The sequence below is a fragment of the Bemisia tabaci genome, chromosome 1 (genome assembly GCF_918797505.1).
Source record: "Bemisia tabaci chromosome 1, PGI_BMITA_v3".
NCBI lineage: Eukaryota > Metazoa > Arthropoda > Insecta > Hemiptera > Aleyrodidae > Bemisia > Bemisia tabaci.
This window is the reverse complement of record NC_092793.1, coordinates 89,989,411-90,006,838: the sequence shown is the minus strand read 5'-3', so window position 1 is coordinate 90,006,838 and position 17,428 is coordinate 89,989,411. Positions and strand designations below refer to the sequence as shown.

At 37.7% G+C, this 17,428-nt stretch overlaps 3 protein-coding genes across 5 annotated transcripts in view; 2 read left to right on the top strand and 1 right to left on the bottom strand.

The window, feature by feature from the left end:
- LOC109034966 (uncharacterized) overlaps nt 1–17,428 on the top strand; it is a 157,206-nt gene that overhangs the window by 99,977 nt on the left and 39,801 nt on the right. The window lies entirely within an intron of this gene.
- The window catches only part of Miro (mitochondrial Rho GTPase), an 87,206-nt gene that overhangs the window by 67,655 nt on the left and 2,123 nt on the right, over nt 1–17,428 (bottom strand). The window lies entirely within an intron of this gene.
- LOC109034957 (uncharacterized) lies at nt 412–10,358 on the top strand. Its single transcript, XM_072306472.1, has 3 exons — nt 412–6,953; nt 8,126–8,222; nt 8,928–10,358. The coding sequence occupies exon 1, from the start codon at nt 687–689 to the stop codon at nt 2,337–2,339; it is 1,653 nt and encodes a 550-aa protein (XP_072162573.1). The 5' UTR covers nt 412–686; the 3' UTR covers nt 2,340–6,953; nt 8,126–8,222; nt 8,928–10,358.

The window sequence follows — 17,428 nt, the reverse complement described above, 5'->3', positions numbered from 1 at the left end:
GACGCGCGGAATTATTTTCTGGTGCAGCGCCGGAAAAAACAGTTTTGACACGATCGGCGAGCAGGAATCGATATATCGAAAATTCTGCGCGCGGAACAGATTTGGAGCGCCGCGCCGGAAAAAATAGTTTTGACACAAACGGCGAGCAGGAATCGATACATCGAAAATTCCGCGCGCGGAACAGATTTGAAGCGGCGCGCCGACAAAAATAGTTTTGACACAAACGACGCAAATATATCGAAAACCGGCGCGGAATCCGGAAATTCAGAGATTTTCATCGAAAACGGGTTTTTTTTTTTTTCCGCGCGCCGAAAAAAAATTCCGCGCGCGCAAGAAAAGGGTTTTGACACTAACGGCGTTCCATAGGCTCACTCCCAGCGTATCTCGGTCGAAGAAGAAGAACACACCCAGAACATTCGCGTTCGAACCTCCGAGCTGACTAGTGTGTAGTGCGTATTACTTCCGCTTCCTTATCTTCTTGGTTCTCGCTAGTTTTTTACTACCGTTTTTTCGTTTTTGAGTTTTTAGTTCCTATGTCTTCCAGCTAGTTTTCTTTTTTCCTCATTTTTCTAGTCAATTTCTTTTGTTATTTTTGTTTATCCTTTTCTAAGTTTTTGTTAATCTATCTCCGTCCCATGTGGTAAGTCCATCTTTTCTAACCTCTGTCTCCCGATGACAGCCTAAAAATGTCTGATCCCCCAGTAGATCCAGGGGACCCCCCTGGTATTAACTCCCAAACCCAAAATGCTTCTGTTTCCGTAAGTGCCGATCCTTTAGTTAATGCTACCGAAAGTAGAAAAACGATTATTCTTAAGAAAATTGATGATTTACTGTATCCTGATAACTCAACTGGCCCCTTTGTTATCTCCTTATCTTATGATGGTTTAGGTAACAAACATGCTACCCTTATAGGTGAAGCCCTTTATAGATGTAATATTGTCGGTATTAAGTCCATCAAAAAGATTAACAAAAGTTTAGTCAATATCGAATTTGTGAAACGCGACTATGCTAACAATCTGGTTTCCAATCACAAAACTATTCTCCCCTATGAAAATGCTAGGGTTTTCATTCCCCTCAATTATATTACTCGTAGATTAGTAATCAATGACGTACATACAGACCTAGGCATTGAATCTATAGGTAACTATCTAAAAGATAAATATGCTAATGTTATCTCAGTTCGACGTATCTTCCGAAGAAATGAGAAAGGTGTTTTAACTCCTACCCCTAAACTTGAACTTCTTTGGGAAGGTACTACCCGTCCTGACTTCTTTTATATCTTCTATTCTCGTTGCAAAGCTACCCCCTACATCTACAACGTTACAACCTGTTCTAACTGTTTAAACTATGGCCATCGTGCTGAATTTAAGGGTATCTTAACGTGTAAAGGTCTTAATCGATGCCCAAACTGCTCAGACCAACATGCTGCGCATGATATTTGCCCTAATTCAACCAAATGTCTTCATTGCAAAGGTCCCCACAAAACCTTTGACCCTTCCTGTCCTTCATTACTTGAACAGAAAGCTATTAAAAAAATTATGGCCTTTGAAAATCTTAGCTTTCATGAAGCAACCAAAAAACTTGAGATGCTGAAAACCGAAAATATCAAACTGACCCTGAATGACAGACTTCTAGCAATCCAGAATAAAATTAAGGCAGGAGAGACCATTTCTATTGATGATATCGATCCCAAGAACTTCCCGGTTCTGAATAATAAATATCTAGTTCTAACCTCAAACAATGACCAAGAACAAACAAGTCCTGATAACTTTCAATATTCTATCGACGACCTTAGAAGACCCTATTCAGAAGTCGTTCTTTCCCCCTCTCCTATAAGAAAGAAAGTTAAGATTTCAGAGGTTAACGATCCAGTAATGCCTTCCGATAGATGGCTTAAAAACTATCAAATCCAATCTTCTTCTACTCAGATCCATAAACCAATCAGTGATCAGAATAAAGGTTTCTGGCCCGTTCCGAATAAAGGAAACCAAACTATTGTCTCTCAATCACACTTAGGACAACAGCAACTTAAATTGGCTCCTCCCCCTAGTAACAAAAACTCTTCATATTCTAATTCATCTACCATACCTACGAAACAAACCCCTTCCGCTAGATCCCCGGTACAACCTCCTAATACTGGACAAAAACAAGCACCCCAACAACAATACAAACCTTCTTCTTCTACAAAATCAATAACCCCAACCAATCTCCAAACTAAAAAGACAAATCCTTCACAATCCACTATCAATACACCTTCTCCCACTCTTACCCATTCTTCTGAACCTGTCTCCTCACTAGTCCTGATGGATATTGGTAGTGAGACTACTCTATCTCCCTGATCTTCGCCCCTAAAATCCAGTTCTGTTTTTAATCCCTTTTTCTTTTTTTCCCTTTCTTTTTAACCCCCCTACCTCCCCTCTTTCCCCTCTAACACTCTCTCCTTATGTCACCTCCAACTTTATCTACTCTTCCCTCAAACTTTCATATCCTGAACTGGAATATGAGATCTTTACTCTCTAATGAAACTGACCTCAAAATTCTTCTTTCTGACTTGAAACCAGACATAGTTTTGTTATCTGAAACCTGGTTAAATAACTCTTCTCGAGTCAAATTTCCAGGTTACAACATTATAAGAGACGATCGCGACGATGGTTACGGTGGACTCTTATCACTAATTAAAATCAAATATAAATTTCAACGTCTTTCCTTAGACACTACATCACTATTAAACTCAAGAATAGAAACACAATCCTTCAAACTTATATTTGATAATTCATCTGAATTCTTCTTTTTGAATATGTACATCAATCCCACAAGTAAACTTCTACTGAACAACCTTTTGACCTTCTTTGAATCCAATAACCTGGTTGGCAAACCTCTTTTCTGGGCTGGTGATTGTAATGCAGAACACCCCCTGTGGGGCTACCCTTCTAGTGACCCTAGAGGCGAAGTTCTTGTTAACCTTTCCCATCAATTAGATCTTTTCAATATCAACTCACTTAATCCCCAACCAACAAGAAAAACTGCTCCGGGCCGTAGCCTTAGATTCAATGATTTGGCCTTTATTTCTGAACCACTCTGTAGGAACACTTACTGGAAAGCTCTTCAAACAGGTGGTAGTGATCACCTACCATGCTCCTACTTCTTAAATAAAACAATCTCTTCAGATATCAACTCGATACCTTCCACCTCCTCATTTGCTCTTCCTAAACTAGAAAAGTTACCAAAATTGGAAAACTGGAGTTTGTTTAAATCACACCTTAATCAACTTCTCACCTGTTCCTACTACAGTTATGATAGCTATATCAATATAGTGAAAGAAGCCTACGCCAACAGCGTTAGAGATGAGAGATTACTGAAAACTCCTCATTCCCAGTTTGTCCAACTCCCTCCCTCTTCTTCGACAACCACTATTCCTTCTAAACCCAAGAAATATAAAAGAATTCCCTGGTGGAATGAGGAATGTCAAATGTTAAAAAATAAACGTGACTTTCTCCTAAGAGATTACCAGAGAAATTGCTCCTTTTCTACTTTTTTAGAATATAAGAAGACCAACGCTGAATTTAAACTCCTGGTTAAAAGTACAAAAAAGAAAAATTGGAGAGAATTCACTGACAAACTTAATCACTTTACTCCTGCTAAAGAAATTTTTGAAAAAGTTAGGATTCTTAACAGATCACTAACCCCGTATCAAGACATTAATTTTGATTGGATTGATGATCTTCATCTAACCCTTACCCCTGATTCTCAGTTCTCTAAACAATGGAACAACTCTTCATCCTTCTCTAACTCATTTGAAAAAATTTCGAAAGAAGAATTCTTTTTGGCAATTAAGAAACTTAAAAAGAAAAATCCTGGTTTAGATGACACCTTGGTTGAATTCATTTCAGAAGCCCCCACCAAAGCCCAAAATATCCTCCTTGACATTTTTAACAATATCCTAATTACCAAAAAGATACCCGATGACTGGAAAAACGTTAAAATCTTCACTAGTTTAAAGAAAGACAAAGATCCTCAATTAGCCTCCTCCTATAGACCGATTGGAATTATCTCTGCTTATAGGAAACTTTTTGAAAGAATAATTCTCAATCGGTTAGAATTCTTCCTGGAAAAAAATCATAAACTCTCTCCTTTCCAATTCGGATTTAGAAAGGGAAAAAATGTATATCATAACCATTTTCAAATTTCCAGCCATGCCTATAAGGCGATCGGTGATAAAGCTTATATGGCAACTCTTTTTTTGGATATTAAAAATGCCTACAATAACGTTAACTATAATATCCTCTATAAGAAACTCATTTCAATTGGCATTAACCCTGACCTAGCTCGTATCATTTTTAATCTTATTTCAAATAACTCCATTATAGTCTCATATTTCAATAAAACTACGAATCCTCGCCTCCAACCTAAAGGCCTGACCCAAGGTGGTATCCTTAGTCCGTTACTTTACCTTATTTACACCTCTGATTTATTTAGATCCCTCTCTACATCATACATTTCTGAATTTGCTGATGACATATCTATTTATAACATCCATAAGAAATTAGATGTAGCGATGGAGTTACTTAATTCAGACCTTAAGTGTATTAACAATGCACTCTCAACTCTAGGACTTGACCTTTCTCTCCCTAAAATCCAGGCTATTATTTTTTCTACTAGGAGACTCCCTGATAACCTTTCTTTTAATCTTGATGATTTCTTAATCCCTGTACTTCCCTCGGCCACATATTTAGGCCTCCTATATACTAGAAAAATGAATTGGCTTCCACATATTAATTCTATTAAACTTAAAATTTCTTGTAAATTAAACATCTTGTCATATCTACATGGTTGTTCTTGGGGTATTAACCAGGACGTTTCTCGAAAACTTTTCATGAGTATGATTCGCCCGATTCTTGATTTCGGCCTCCCAATATACTGTAGAAATTTTAATCTTATTGAAAGAACTAATATACTCCAAAATTCTTGCCTACGTAAAACTTTAAGTGTGCTTAGATCAACCCCTACCAATAATCTAAACGCTGAGTCAGCTATTCCCCCTATCCTTAATAGATTTAACTTCCTAACAGATAAACTTCTAATCAGAGCAATGAGCATGAAGCACAGCCCCATTATAAGGAATATAAAGATGCTTGAGAGATCTATTATGAATAGTAACTACTGGGTTAATAAACAACACCCACTTTTTCTTAACAGATGGATTCTGAGAAAGCCTTTACTTCCTAAAATCTTAAAAAGCGATTTTCCGTGCTCACTTATGAGAGATCCTGTTTTCCAATTTTTCCAACCTAATACCATCTTCTTAGACATTCCTAAAAAAAAACTATCTGATCACATTTCAATCCAAATGAACTTTAACGAATTAATGAGATTAAAATTTAGGAACTTTACCCAGTATTATACTGATGGCGCCAAGACGGCTGAATACACCACGTCAGCCTTTCTCTCTAATGAATTCTATAAAGTCTATTCTCTATCGGAATATAATTCTATATTTGAAGCCGAAACGTGGGCTATTCTCCAAGCTGTTGAACACAGTATTAGCCTTAATCTTTCCAATGTTGCAATTTGTACAGACTCTCACAGCGTATTAGTTAACCTGATTAATCAACAACCGGACCTCCACCCCCTCATTGAAGAAACTAAAGAAATCCTGTTTAGATACCGAGAAAGGAATATTTGGCTGATCTGGATCCCTAGTCACTCAGGAATATTAGGTAACGAAAGAGTTGATCAATTGACTAAATCTATTCATTTAGCTCAGCCAATTGATAATAAAATCTTTTTTAAACAATTGTTCCCCCTTATCTCCCAACAAAACTTTAACGATTGGAACTCTGATTGGATAGCTTGTACGTGGAAAGGCCAAAGACTAAAATCTCTTCTCCCTACTCTCTCTCGTAAACCTTGGTTTTATAGACTTGACTGGAAACGCTCCCTTATCACGAATCTAATTAGACTTAGAATTGGTCATGGCCTGTACCCCACTCACTTGTTTAGAATTAACTTAACAACCTCTAATTTGTGTGAATGTGGTTCCATTGGAAACCTAGAACATATCCTTTTCCAATGTGATAAACTTAAAAATAGAAATACCCTTTTTTCTGAACTTATAAATAAATTTGAAATCTTCCCACCCTATTCAACCCTATATCTTCTTTCGGTCGGCGACCTCAATACCCTTAAATCCATAGCCCTTTTTCTAGATAAAAATGATATCCACCTCTAATCTACCAAATCTTCATTCTTACACTAATAATTTCCCTATATTTTTTTTTCACTCCCACCAACCGTCTTACCCTCTGTTTTATTCGATCTACCTTTTGTCCAAACAAATCATTCTCTCTAACACATTCAATCCCTACCGTATGTTCACTTTGTTTGTTTTCCATTACCCAGTCTCTGGTCATAGGAAGTCGCTCTGCCGGGTATCAGAGCGTGAAAATGGTGAAGGGTTCTCACCCTCTCTCTACTCAACTCCTCTTTTTTATCAATCCCTCACCTTTTTCCATGTTTTTAGTTTTTTCTTTTTTACACCTCTAAAGTCGGTAACTAGTCACCTGTAACCTTCTCTCTACACTATCACACTAGTCTAAAGTTGGCTGCAGGTGCTTAGACACAAAGCCATAAAACGACAGAAAAAAAAAAAAAAAAAAAAAACACACCCAGAAAGTAATGTTTACATTGAGAGCCTAACCTAATTCTGCTGACTTTGTCCTCCCTCGTGCGTGCTAGGAGAATGAACATGAGGATTTTTGAAAATGACGAACGAACAGTTTAATTATTAACGCGAAACTTTTCTTTTGTTGTATGATCTTGATAATTTCTAATTTAAAGTTGCAGTTATGTTTTCTTCATCTGTTGTCTTGGTGGTTAAGTTGGTCATCCTAAAATGTGAAGTGATGTAGTTCGTTTTTAGGCCAGTATCTCTTGCAACGAGGAGAAGCCCTAAGGTATGTGTTACCCAAATTTGATTACCATGTTATTATTTTTCCTCAAACTTGGTTCCTGAAAAACCTTACGCTATTGTCAGTGGATGAATACACTCCCAAACGGGTTTTTTAACCTTAAAATGATTCGTCAAGCTAAAGTTACGTGCTCGAACTGGCATGCGTTATATTGCATCGATCAGGTTAAAAATCTCGGAAGATTTGAAATTTTTAGCACAAAAAAGGACGTAAGCCTCTGTGCGTGAGCCTATAGAATCATTCTAAACCCAAAAATCGACAAAATTCAGAGAAATGATAGCAGGATAGAGTTTGGAAAAAAACATTGCATTTGACACAGAAATCGGTAGCTGAATTGAATGCGAGGTTTTTTTTTGAACACTATTCTGCCTTCATTTCTCTGAATTTTGCCAATTTTTAGGTTTAGCATGATTCATTAGGCTAATGTGCAGGGGCTTTCGTCCTTTTTTTGGCTAAAAATTCCAAATCTGCTGAGACTTTTGACCTAATCAATGTGATATATCGCATGCCAGTCCGACCATGCCACTTGAGCTTGACGAATCACCTTAATGATACATTACTTAACCAGCTACTGTTAAACAACTAATTTATCTGATGAAAGGATGCTCCTGGCAATAATAGTTTTGTGCATTGCTGATAAGTAGCTATGCTGCTTCATTATAAAGCCAATCCCCTTCAATCTTTTGGATCTACAATATTTTAAGGTGACCCTCCCAAGTAGACTGACAGATTTAAGGTCAATCTTTCCCAAGTTTGTCAGTATTTGTGGCTAGTAATCTTTTCAACAAGGAAATAATATGAATGAAATGCATTAATGAAGCATCCAGCCCTCATCTGACTGATAAAGATTCTGGCAATTTAACCTGGGAAATGTCAATCACTCTCAACTTTTCCAGATGTAATCACCTCTCTCTAGCGAATTAAGGGTTCATTATGAAGGGACCAGTGTATCACCGCGTGGCTTGCACAAGCCCTGTAGGTACTTATTTTTCTCTGGTGGTTGAAAGTCACCACTGATGCCTCAAAGTTGTTCCTTATCAGTCTTTATGATCGCATCCTACTATGCAACTGGGATTAATAATGTAGATGAAACTTTAAGTTCAGAATAGGAATCATGTCAAAGGAGATACTAATTTGTACCTAATTAATGTTTTCAGATGGCTACAAAGAGGCAGGCAGCACTAAGTCAACTTGCTAGAATGTAAAGTAATATCCCTATCTACTAGCAGCTCTCTTGGAAAGTGAAGACTTACGGTAAGTGTCTCACAGTTTGTATGCAACATTTTCTGCAGTACACAACAAGAAAATAGAATATTTTGGTCCTTAATCTTGGCAGATAAATTCAACGAAGTACAAGCAACTTCAATGAAACTTGTACTTACATTTAAGAAGCAGTCATTCTGCCTACTTTAAACGTTAATTATTGGGAGCTTGGTGGATTTGTAATCTCATGTGGAAAGCCCTGGACACATAATTGCATCCAAGGCTTGTCCTTCAGATTAATAATTCTACATTTTTTGACACTGTTTTACATGGACTCAATGCCCAACACTGTAAGTATCCTAATCAGATTAGGTGGAAAGAGATTCTGCACCACTGTCACTGAACTACATTGATCACCATCATTACTTACTGCTCTCTAGGCTTCCTTCAATATTTTTGAAACCTACTACAATTGAGGTACAGCATCAATTCAGGGTTTTTTGAAGCAACCAACCCATTTTTTGTTGCAAGTTACTGCAAAATTGCTCTTCACTAATGTGACAGTCTTTTGTGTACATAAACCATGACGCAAATTGAAACACAAGTTCACCAACTGTATACCCTCAAGTTTCAGGAAGTAGCAAAAGAAGTTTTATAATTATATTGCAGTATCCTATGATGTGAAACGTATTGCTCATTGTGCATTTGTTAAATTTCCTCTTCTAATACTAATGTTTACTCGAATTTTCCTCACAGATGGCTGAACAGATTCAGTGTGCGCAAAAGAAAAGAGGTGGTAGATGGTGCTCTATCCAGGGTTGCTTAAGTGACTCAGTGAAGGATCCTGACCTACAATTTTTTAGGTTTCCGAAGGATTTGTTGCATTTATCTTTGTGATTTATTCTGAAACTCTACCTGACAGGTTAATTTTCTTTAATTTGTATGTAAATTTTGTATTTTTGCCCTTGCAATGTCATACTTAGCTACTGAAATTCTAAAAATACTCAGGATTCCATTTTTCTCGATAAGTAACATTTATCCATGGTTCAAATATGATGGTTCATGTAGTATTAAATGTAAAGTTTCCTAAGCTCAGATGGATAGTTTATTCAGCAGGGTTACAATTTATTGTCAGTAGAAGAGCCATTGAAGATACTGCAGCGAACTTTAGATAGTACTGGTAGTTCTGTTTTTTTAGTCAAGAAAAAGTTAGTTCCGTGCACAACTCTATCCCCTGGTTACTTGCTGTTCGTCTGAGCGATTAAAGTAGATTCCTCCTTGTGAAGTATTGTTCTCTCTCTCCATCATCTATATTATTTCATTAATTACTGTAAATGCAAGGGTATTGATTGACATGGCATCCTTCAATTTTGTTATGATTAATTTCCTTACCCCTTGTTTCTTTTTTTGTTTTGTTTTGTAGTACTAATTTGTTTCTTGTATGATAATTTTATTGTGCTTAGTTATCAATATCGTTAAATTACCTCCTTGAAGAATGTTGTTTGGCATTTAATTCTTGTTCTGTTGAAGGGACTGTTTCTTCTTGTTGATTGTTCATAATATGTCTATGTGAATATTTGCCAACAATAAATATAAAACACTAGGTAGCGAAGTCAGTGGCATAGCACGGTGAGTCCAGGGGGCCTAGATTGTTCAAGAAGAAAATTATTCTTAAAGGTTCTCAGGATTTGCTTACCTATGAACACTCCAAATTAGTAAATTTTGGACCTCATACCCCTTCATGCAAAATTTCTCAATACGCTGGTGAGAAGAGCTTTGTATCAATCAAAGAATCTCTTTTGCAATTAATTTGGGTTCCTCATCTGTATAGGTATACGCCTTGTTTTCTCTGCCTTCTTTTACATGTTCACCTGTCAAGTGCGAAATATGCGCTGCTTGTTTTTAAGTTTCCTCCATAAGTCAAGGTATTATGTTCAGCAATATTAAACTCACCTGCTTGGTGCCTTTAATTCCACAAGTAACAGGTTATCCGTTCATTTTCTGATTAATTATTTATTATCATTAGCAACATACCATTTCTCCGCTTAGTAGAATGACGTAACATTTGAAATTTAATTTTGATACGGAGACTGCTGATTCTTGTTACCTACTTGTGTTCAGATTATTCAGTCAAATGTTTGTACATTTTCTTCCATTCAGAATTTAATTACTTTCTATTAAAAGCAATGCCTTTTGAGTATCATTTATTTACGCCACTCTCTTAAGTACTTCTTTTTCCTAAACATCAACTTTACTCCTTCAATTCTAAACGGCAAGTATGTACTTAGAAATATCAGATCCCGAGGAGAATTCAATAATAGTACCTACCTGTCTCTAAGGTTTCGAAGGTTTCAGATAGATCTACCTAATCTAATAGAGAGAAAATTGAGAGTAAGCTAATTTTTGGCGGAGTATTCTAACTCTCGTTATGCCATCAAGCACTGTTTGCTTCTAAAATCAGGTGGCTACCGATACTCTTGAAACGTTGATGGGTGAAATGCACAAATTTAACAATTTGGGGGCTTTTTTAGTTTCCTTTGGTACCTTCTACTTTGATTTTGGTAAAATAAGCATCAGTGTTTATTCAAATTTGTTATGAATAGTCATGAAGATTAAACATAGTGCTTTGTAACAACGTCCAGGTAACAATTTTCGAGTTAAAAAGATACGTGAAGATAGGAAATATGAAATAATTTGAAATCTGGTACATGCTTTAAATTTATTAAGTCATCATTTCATCTGATCATTTCACAATCAGCCCATATTAATGAACACACGTTGAATCTTTTTCATGGATTAATTTTAATGAGAGTAAAATCAATTGATTCATTAAAATTATTATCGTTGCGTATAATTAAAAAGATAAGTGAAGAAAGGAAATATGAAATAATTTGAAATCTGGTACATGCTTTAAATTTATTAAGTCATCATTTCACAATCAGCCCATATTAATGAACACACGTTGAATCTTTTACATGGATTAATTTTAATGAGAGTAAAATCAATTGATTCATTAAAATTATTATCGTTGCGTATAATTAAACTCGACAAAACCCGATTCGATTTCCCATTTGAGAGGCTTCAATTCAAATAAACCGCCGTTCACTTTATTGTAATTGTTGGCAATCTTGCACTCATTTGACAACAATGCAGGCAGCCGGAAAGTACAAACAGTGATACATTGGAGTATACGGGAGTGAACCTTCTGTTGGTGAAGCCTACATATTCTGTGCTCCCGTTTGCATCCGGCTACATCACCGTCCAGCCGTACAGGTACTCTATCCAACCGTAGAGCTGTTGACTGCACAGAGGCTCCCGTGCTCGGCAGCTTCTCAGCACTGCACGGAGCAAACCCGCATTCGCTTCGTAGCGATAGCCGCCGTAGCGATCCGCTTTTAGGCAAGCCCTGGGGGTTGTCCCTTGGGGATCTTCACTGCGCTTCGAGCGCAAACCCTGAAGACGCGGCGCCCACTGTCACGGATTGCCTACCCGCCAGGCAACCATCGCTTGGTCCGGCTGGTTGCCTCATCTCAGGCGCCTAATCAGCACGCTCGAGCGCTCGGATGAGCTCCCTCCTCCGACCTCACAACCCGGATCTGCTCTCCGTCCAACGCGCTTAAATCCACGTGCCTGCGCGCACAACAGCCCTCCCCCACCTGTGATACCTCATTCGAAAAAGGATAAAAAATTAAACTTTTTCGCGCAATCCGCAAGTGGCCATCTTTATTTTTGCAAGATGGCGGGAAATTGGCATTTGAGCTATTTTAGAGGCCCGACTGGATAGGAAAGAATTGAAACAGAAGTTGAGCCGTGAGCAAGATGTTGCGTACGTTGGCGCAAGAGTGGGCGGCGAGCGGGATTTCCACACTTCTGCGCTGATTGGCCAGGCGAGAGTTGCGGACGGACGACGTATGAAAAACTGCCTACGTGGAGGTGGTCCGGCGGCAACATACCCGCCGCCAGTCTCTGAAAAACAATAGAGAATGGTAGTTGCGTGCGTTGCCAGCGAGCGCGCTGCGAGCGCTTCTGTTTCAATTACTTAGCATTGAGTCGGGCCTCTAACCGTCCATATCCTCTGGCTATTTGTCAAAAATGAATTTATTTTAAACTCAGCATCCCAGTATCCAGGCATGGCCTGATGAGGTATCCAGGGGTTTTTGAGACAAGGAAGACGAATCTGGTGAGCATTTTTTAAAATGACCAATCTTATGCTAAAATGCCAATTTCGCCATTTTTTTGCCGCAATTTTGAAGAGGCTTGAATGAATTTAATAAATATGACCAAATTTGTTTTTTCCATTGCCAAATAACCATGGATACTAAATTTAATGCAAATCCATTGGTAAACGTCACGAATGCCAACTGTCCGCCATTTTGGAAAAATTAGCTTTCTTGAAAAAATCTCACCAGATTTGTTTTCCTCGTCTCAAAAAACCCCCGTACACCGAGCTTCAGATATATCCATCGACAAATAGCTAAAATGGCAATTTCCCATCATTTTTGTCCGCCATCTCACAAAAGAAGAAAACAGCAACTTACAGATTGCGCAAACAAAGTCCTTTCTTCTATTCCCTTCCGATGGAACCCCCCCCCCCCTCCCCCGATAAATAATATTGGATATGCCAAATAGTAGTTCTTCTTGGCTTAGAAACATTCCCCAAGTTTCATCTCAATAACTCAGTTAGGGAAAATTTTAGAAGGGGTGTGCTAGGGTGGAGCGTTTTTGGGCTTTTCTTTCATTTTGAAAATGGATATAGCACAGTAGTTGCGAAATGGTCTGAAAATAACGCCTGAATTTTCCTGAATTTTTTCGTCAACGATTAGGCCTCCCGCATTGACGTTGACGTCAAAATTATCAGAAAATCCAGGTTTTTTGACGATAACTTGGCAACAATGGCAAATAGGACAAAAATGCATAGCATGAAGTGTTGTAAAATCACTTTCTCATCGTTTTTTTTTGTAAGTGCAACCGTTTTAGTGTAAAATTCGAAAACCCGTATTTTTCCGGAAATTTGGCACAAATTCTCGTTCAGTCCGGGAGAAATACGGGAGAAAGAGAGCTAATTCGGAACAAATTGCGTGATAGACTTTTCCTACAAGAATACCATCATCGGGTTGGCCTGAATAACAAAACATATAAAATGTTTTCCACGGCTCCACTGCGGAACACCCCTTAAAATGCCTAAAATTCAAAAAGGCGGCCGTGTTTAGATTATCCAGCATCAAGGTAATTTAAAATGTGCATCTCGTGTGATATGAGGTGTCGATTCCTATGTTCTTTTAGTCGTAATTTGAAATATACTGTCAAAAAAATTCCCTGGTCAAACGGGGTGCATCAAATCCAGGATGGCGGCCAACTTTGAATTGCGGGAGGGTAACTTTTAAATTTTGATTAGTGTATTACATTTTGAATTGAAAGTAAGGTAACGATCTCTGGATAATATTGATTTAGCAATTTGATTAGTGGTCCAAAATTAATTTGTCATTTATAAGATCTTATCTATGATCCGATGAATGACACCTGGTCAGGAGGCGTAAAACTGACAATCCAGTATGGAATTATTTCCGTAAACCTCGCGCGCGTTCACAAAGAAAGTCGGCGCGTGGTTGCGCCACTGGCGCGAAGCAATTCCATAGCGCGCGACATAGGTATCGCTGCGCGCTGTCAGTGTTTCTCCGCGCGAGGTGTAACTCGACGCGCGAGAGAGCAAACCCGCCGCGCGCCATGTAGGATCGCATGGCTCAAGGTTGTATGTTGCCAAACGTCTTTTTAATTAAAGTTTGAAACCTAACCTAACCTAACCTAACGTAACCTAACCTTACCTAACCTAACCTTACCTAACCTAACCTACTATTAAGCTAAAATTAAATCTACATTTGGCAGCCGTGTCTTTACCTTGTTAAGGCTCTATAGCAGCGCGCGCGAGAGATTTTCGCCCGCGCGAGGTATTGTCGTGACCTTGGAGATTTCTTCGCGCGCGGTGAGATTACTTCGCGCGCGGGGAGATTTTTTCGCGCGCGCGAAGATTCTTTGCGCGCGCCGACTCTACTGCTCACGCGACGACTCTGCTGCTCACGCGCCGACTTTTTTCGTGAACGCGCGCGAGGTTTCGTGAACGCGCGCGAGGTTTACGGAAATAATTCCATAATCCAGGCCAAATCCGCAGGTTACCAGGGTTTAAGATGCCACAATGTTTTTGGTGAATTTAGATAATTTTGGCCGTAAATTTTAAATTTACAGTAGAAAATGCCCCATAATCGTACAGGGTCTCCCGATTATGGGATAAGTATATGACTTCTAACAAAGGACAGAACAGAAAATTTCAAAGTGTGATAGTAAAAAAATCTTTAAAATAAATCTAACAGTTTTCTTAAATGTTCGCAATTAATATTACTCCTCAATAAGAGCTGAAATTCAGGATGGTGACTATCTCCATATGAAAAACCAATAAAACGACACTACAAATGGACTACATTTTGCAAACTAGAATTATAAATTCTAGCCCGGTTCAGTCCAAATAAATGTACAATTCAAAGAGAAACTGATATAAACAACAGAATTACCTATTACTAAAAGAAAAATAATGAAAAAAATGAAAACATTGATGATTCATACCACCAGATGATGTTCCTCAGTATATTTTTTGAACAATTGTCGTCAACTTTTGATTTTAGAGATTAATTTTTTTTTTTTTTTTTTTAGGTATTTAGCCATGATTCTCACGTGACCTGATTTGCTTTATTCCCATTTCGAATAAAAAGAGTCTTGGTTCTTGGGGGGAATAACAGGATTTTAAACGCAGATATTACTTACACGGAAATCGGTACCTTATTTTCGAAGATGTATAATAAAAGCATATTTTAAAATAAGACGCAATGCTAAAAGGAACTATGTTGCACGCAAACACCGTTCAGATAATGCCTTTCAGCATTATACCTACACCTCCGGTAAACACTACTGCCTTTTACAGGCAGTCATCGTGGATTTGAGACGCCCTGTTTGACCATTCATTTTCCACTTAATTTTTTACTTCACATTTTACCAAAATTACACAGGGTATAATACTTCACTTCACTCATTGCGTCATTATTTCTTAGGTAACTTGCCTAAGTCGTCCTACCCTTCAAACTTATCCGTCTTTTTTGAATTTTGGGCAGCCCGATTAACCAGATGGTATTCATCACGTCATACTGGCAATCTACGACCAAAATTACGATGAAACAACCAAAGCATACGAAAAAGGTTTGCGATGTTGCAGAATTCTTGGAATTTTCAAATATTGCAGACGAGATACTTGGTTTGAGAATTTTGCAGTCGATATTCTTTAAGGAACTAAACACCTCACTTAACTTATCACACGAATAAGTGGTACTAGGACAAACTATCAGAGGGGATGTGAGGGAATATGGGACAAACATACCCTCCTGCCGTTCAAAGTTGGCCGCCATCCTGGATTTGATGCACCCCGTTTGACCAGGGGCTTTTTTTGACGGTATATTTCAAATTTACGACTGAAAAAATTTACAAGAACATAGGAATCGACACCTCATACCACACGAGATGCACATTTAAAATTACCTAGATGCTGGATAATCTAAACACGGCCGCCTTTTTGAATTTTAGGCATTTTAAAGGGTGTTCTGCGGTGGAGCCGTGGAAAACATTTTATATGTTTTGTGTTATTCAGGCCAACCCGATGATGGTATTCTTGTAGGAAAAGTCTATCACGCAATATGTTCCGAGTTAGCTCTCTTTCTCCCGTATTTCTCCCGGACTGAACGAGAATTTGTGCCAAATTTCCGGAAAAATGTGGGTTTTCGAATTTTACACTATAACGGTTGCACTTACAGAAAAAACGATGAGAAAGTGATTTTTTGGAAATTTAATTTCCAACAACTTTCATGCTATGCATTTTTGTCGTATTTGCCATTGTTGCTAAGTTATCATCAAAAAACCTGGATTTTCTGATAATTTTGACGTCAACGTCAATGCGGGAGGCCTAATCGTTGACGAAAAAATTCAGGAAAATTCAGGCGTTATTTTCAGACCATTTCGCAACTACTGTGCCATGTCCATTTTCAAAATGAAAAAAAAAGCCCAAAAATGCTCCACCCTAGGGTGTGCGGACTTTTGAGAAACCCTGTTTGTTTCCACCTTTTAAAGATTTTCCCGTTTTTGAGTAGTTATATCTTTCTTGCGTTGCAAGGTATTTCAATCAATTTTTTTGTATTTTGAAGAGCCTCAGCAGGGCTACTATTCTACAAGAAAAAAAAAAGAAAAAAATTAGAGACATTGGTGCGTCCCTACATCTTGATATAGGTGACAGACCTGGTCTTGCCAACATTCATGAAGTTGTTAACAGGGAGGCATTTTAGGCATCTATTAGGATGAAGGCCTGTAGTTAGAGCAATAATACGCAATTATCATTGAGACTAAACATGAAATATCGTAATAGATTCGATTAATTATGATGTGTACAAAAATTAGACAGACTAAACATAAAATATCATAAAAGATTTAATTAATCATGATGCGTACAAAAATTTTTAATCACTTACCATCACATATAAAAACAATTGTAAATCCTTCCGTATTTATAAAGAATGTAAAAATTTCACTAAGAACCAAGGCATACTATAGCCTTAAAAATACTTTAACCCTCTTTCGCACGTCCAGATTCAATTTCAACTTTGTATGTCCAGATTCCATTTCTATCTCAATTTTAACTTCGATTTCAATGTTAACTTTATTTTTTAAGTTACTTAAACTGTTTAGTTTACTAAGCAGCTGTATGTTATGTTAGACTTTATCTTGAAATTGTTTACATTTGTTACCTAATTTCAACAATAAATTATCAATCAATCAATTAATCTAATGCAATATTTCAGGTTTAGTCTCATTTGGCTTTGATTGAGGGTTCTCAGAAGAGATTTTTCACCAATGGACTGCTGAAGTATCCATCTACACTGTTCCTTCTCTGTTGTTACAAAGAAAGATAAGTTAGTCGTATTTCAGTAAAATGCATTCGATGTATAGATGTTTGTTTACATCCTTGGAGGAATCACCTTAAATGATGTGCCCAAACAGTACTGCCATCATATGTTGTGGGTGCCAAAATGTTTCTTCTTTTTCTTAAATGGGTACCTAGTTACTTAATGAGTTTTTTCAGATTGGGTCAAAATTTGGTAAAAACATTTTGTTTTGTTTTCTTGGGAGTTATCATATCAAGTGTGTTTAGGACATATCAATTCAAAGTT

Bases quoted from the DNA above. Each gene is read 5' to 3' on its own strand.
- LOC109034957 (XM_072306472.1), top strand. From the start codon at position 687: ATGTCTGATCCCCCAGTAGATCCAGGGGACCCCCCTGGTATTAACTCC.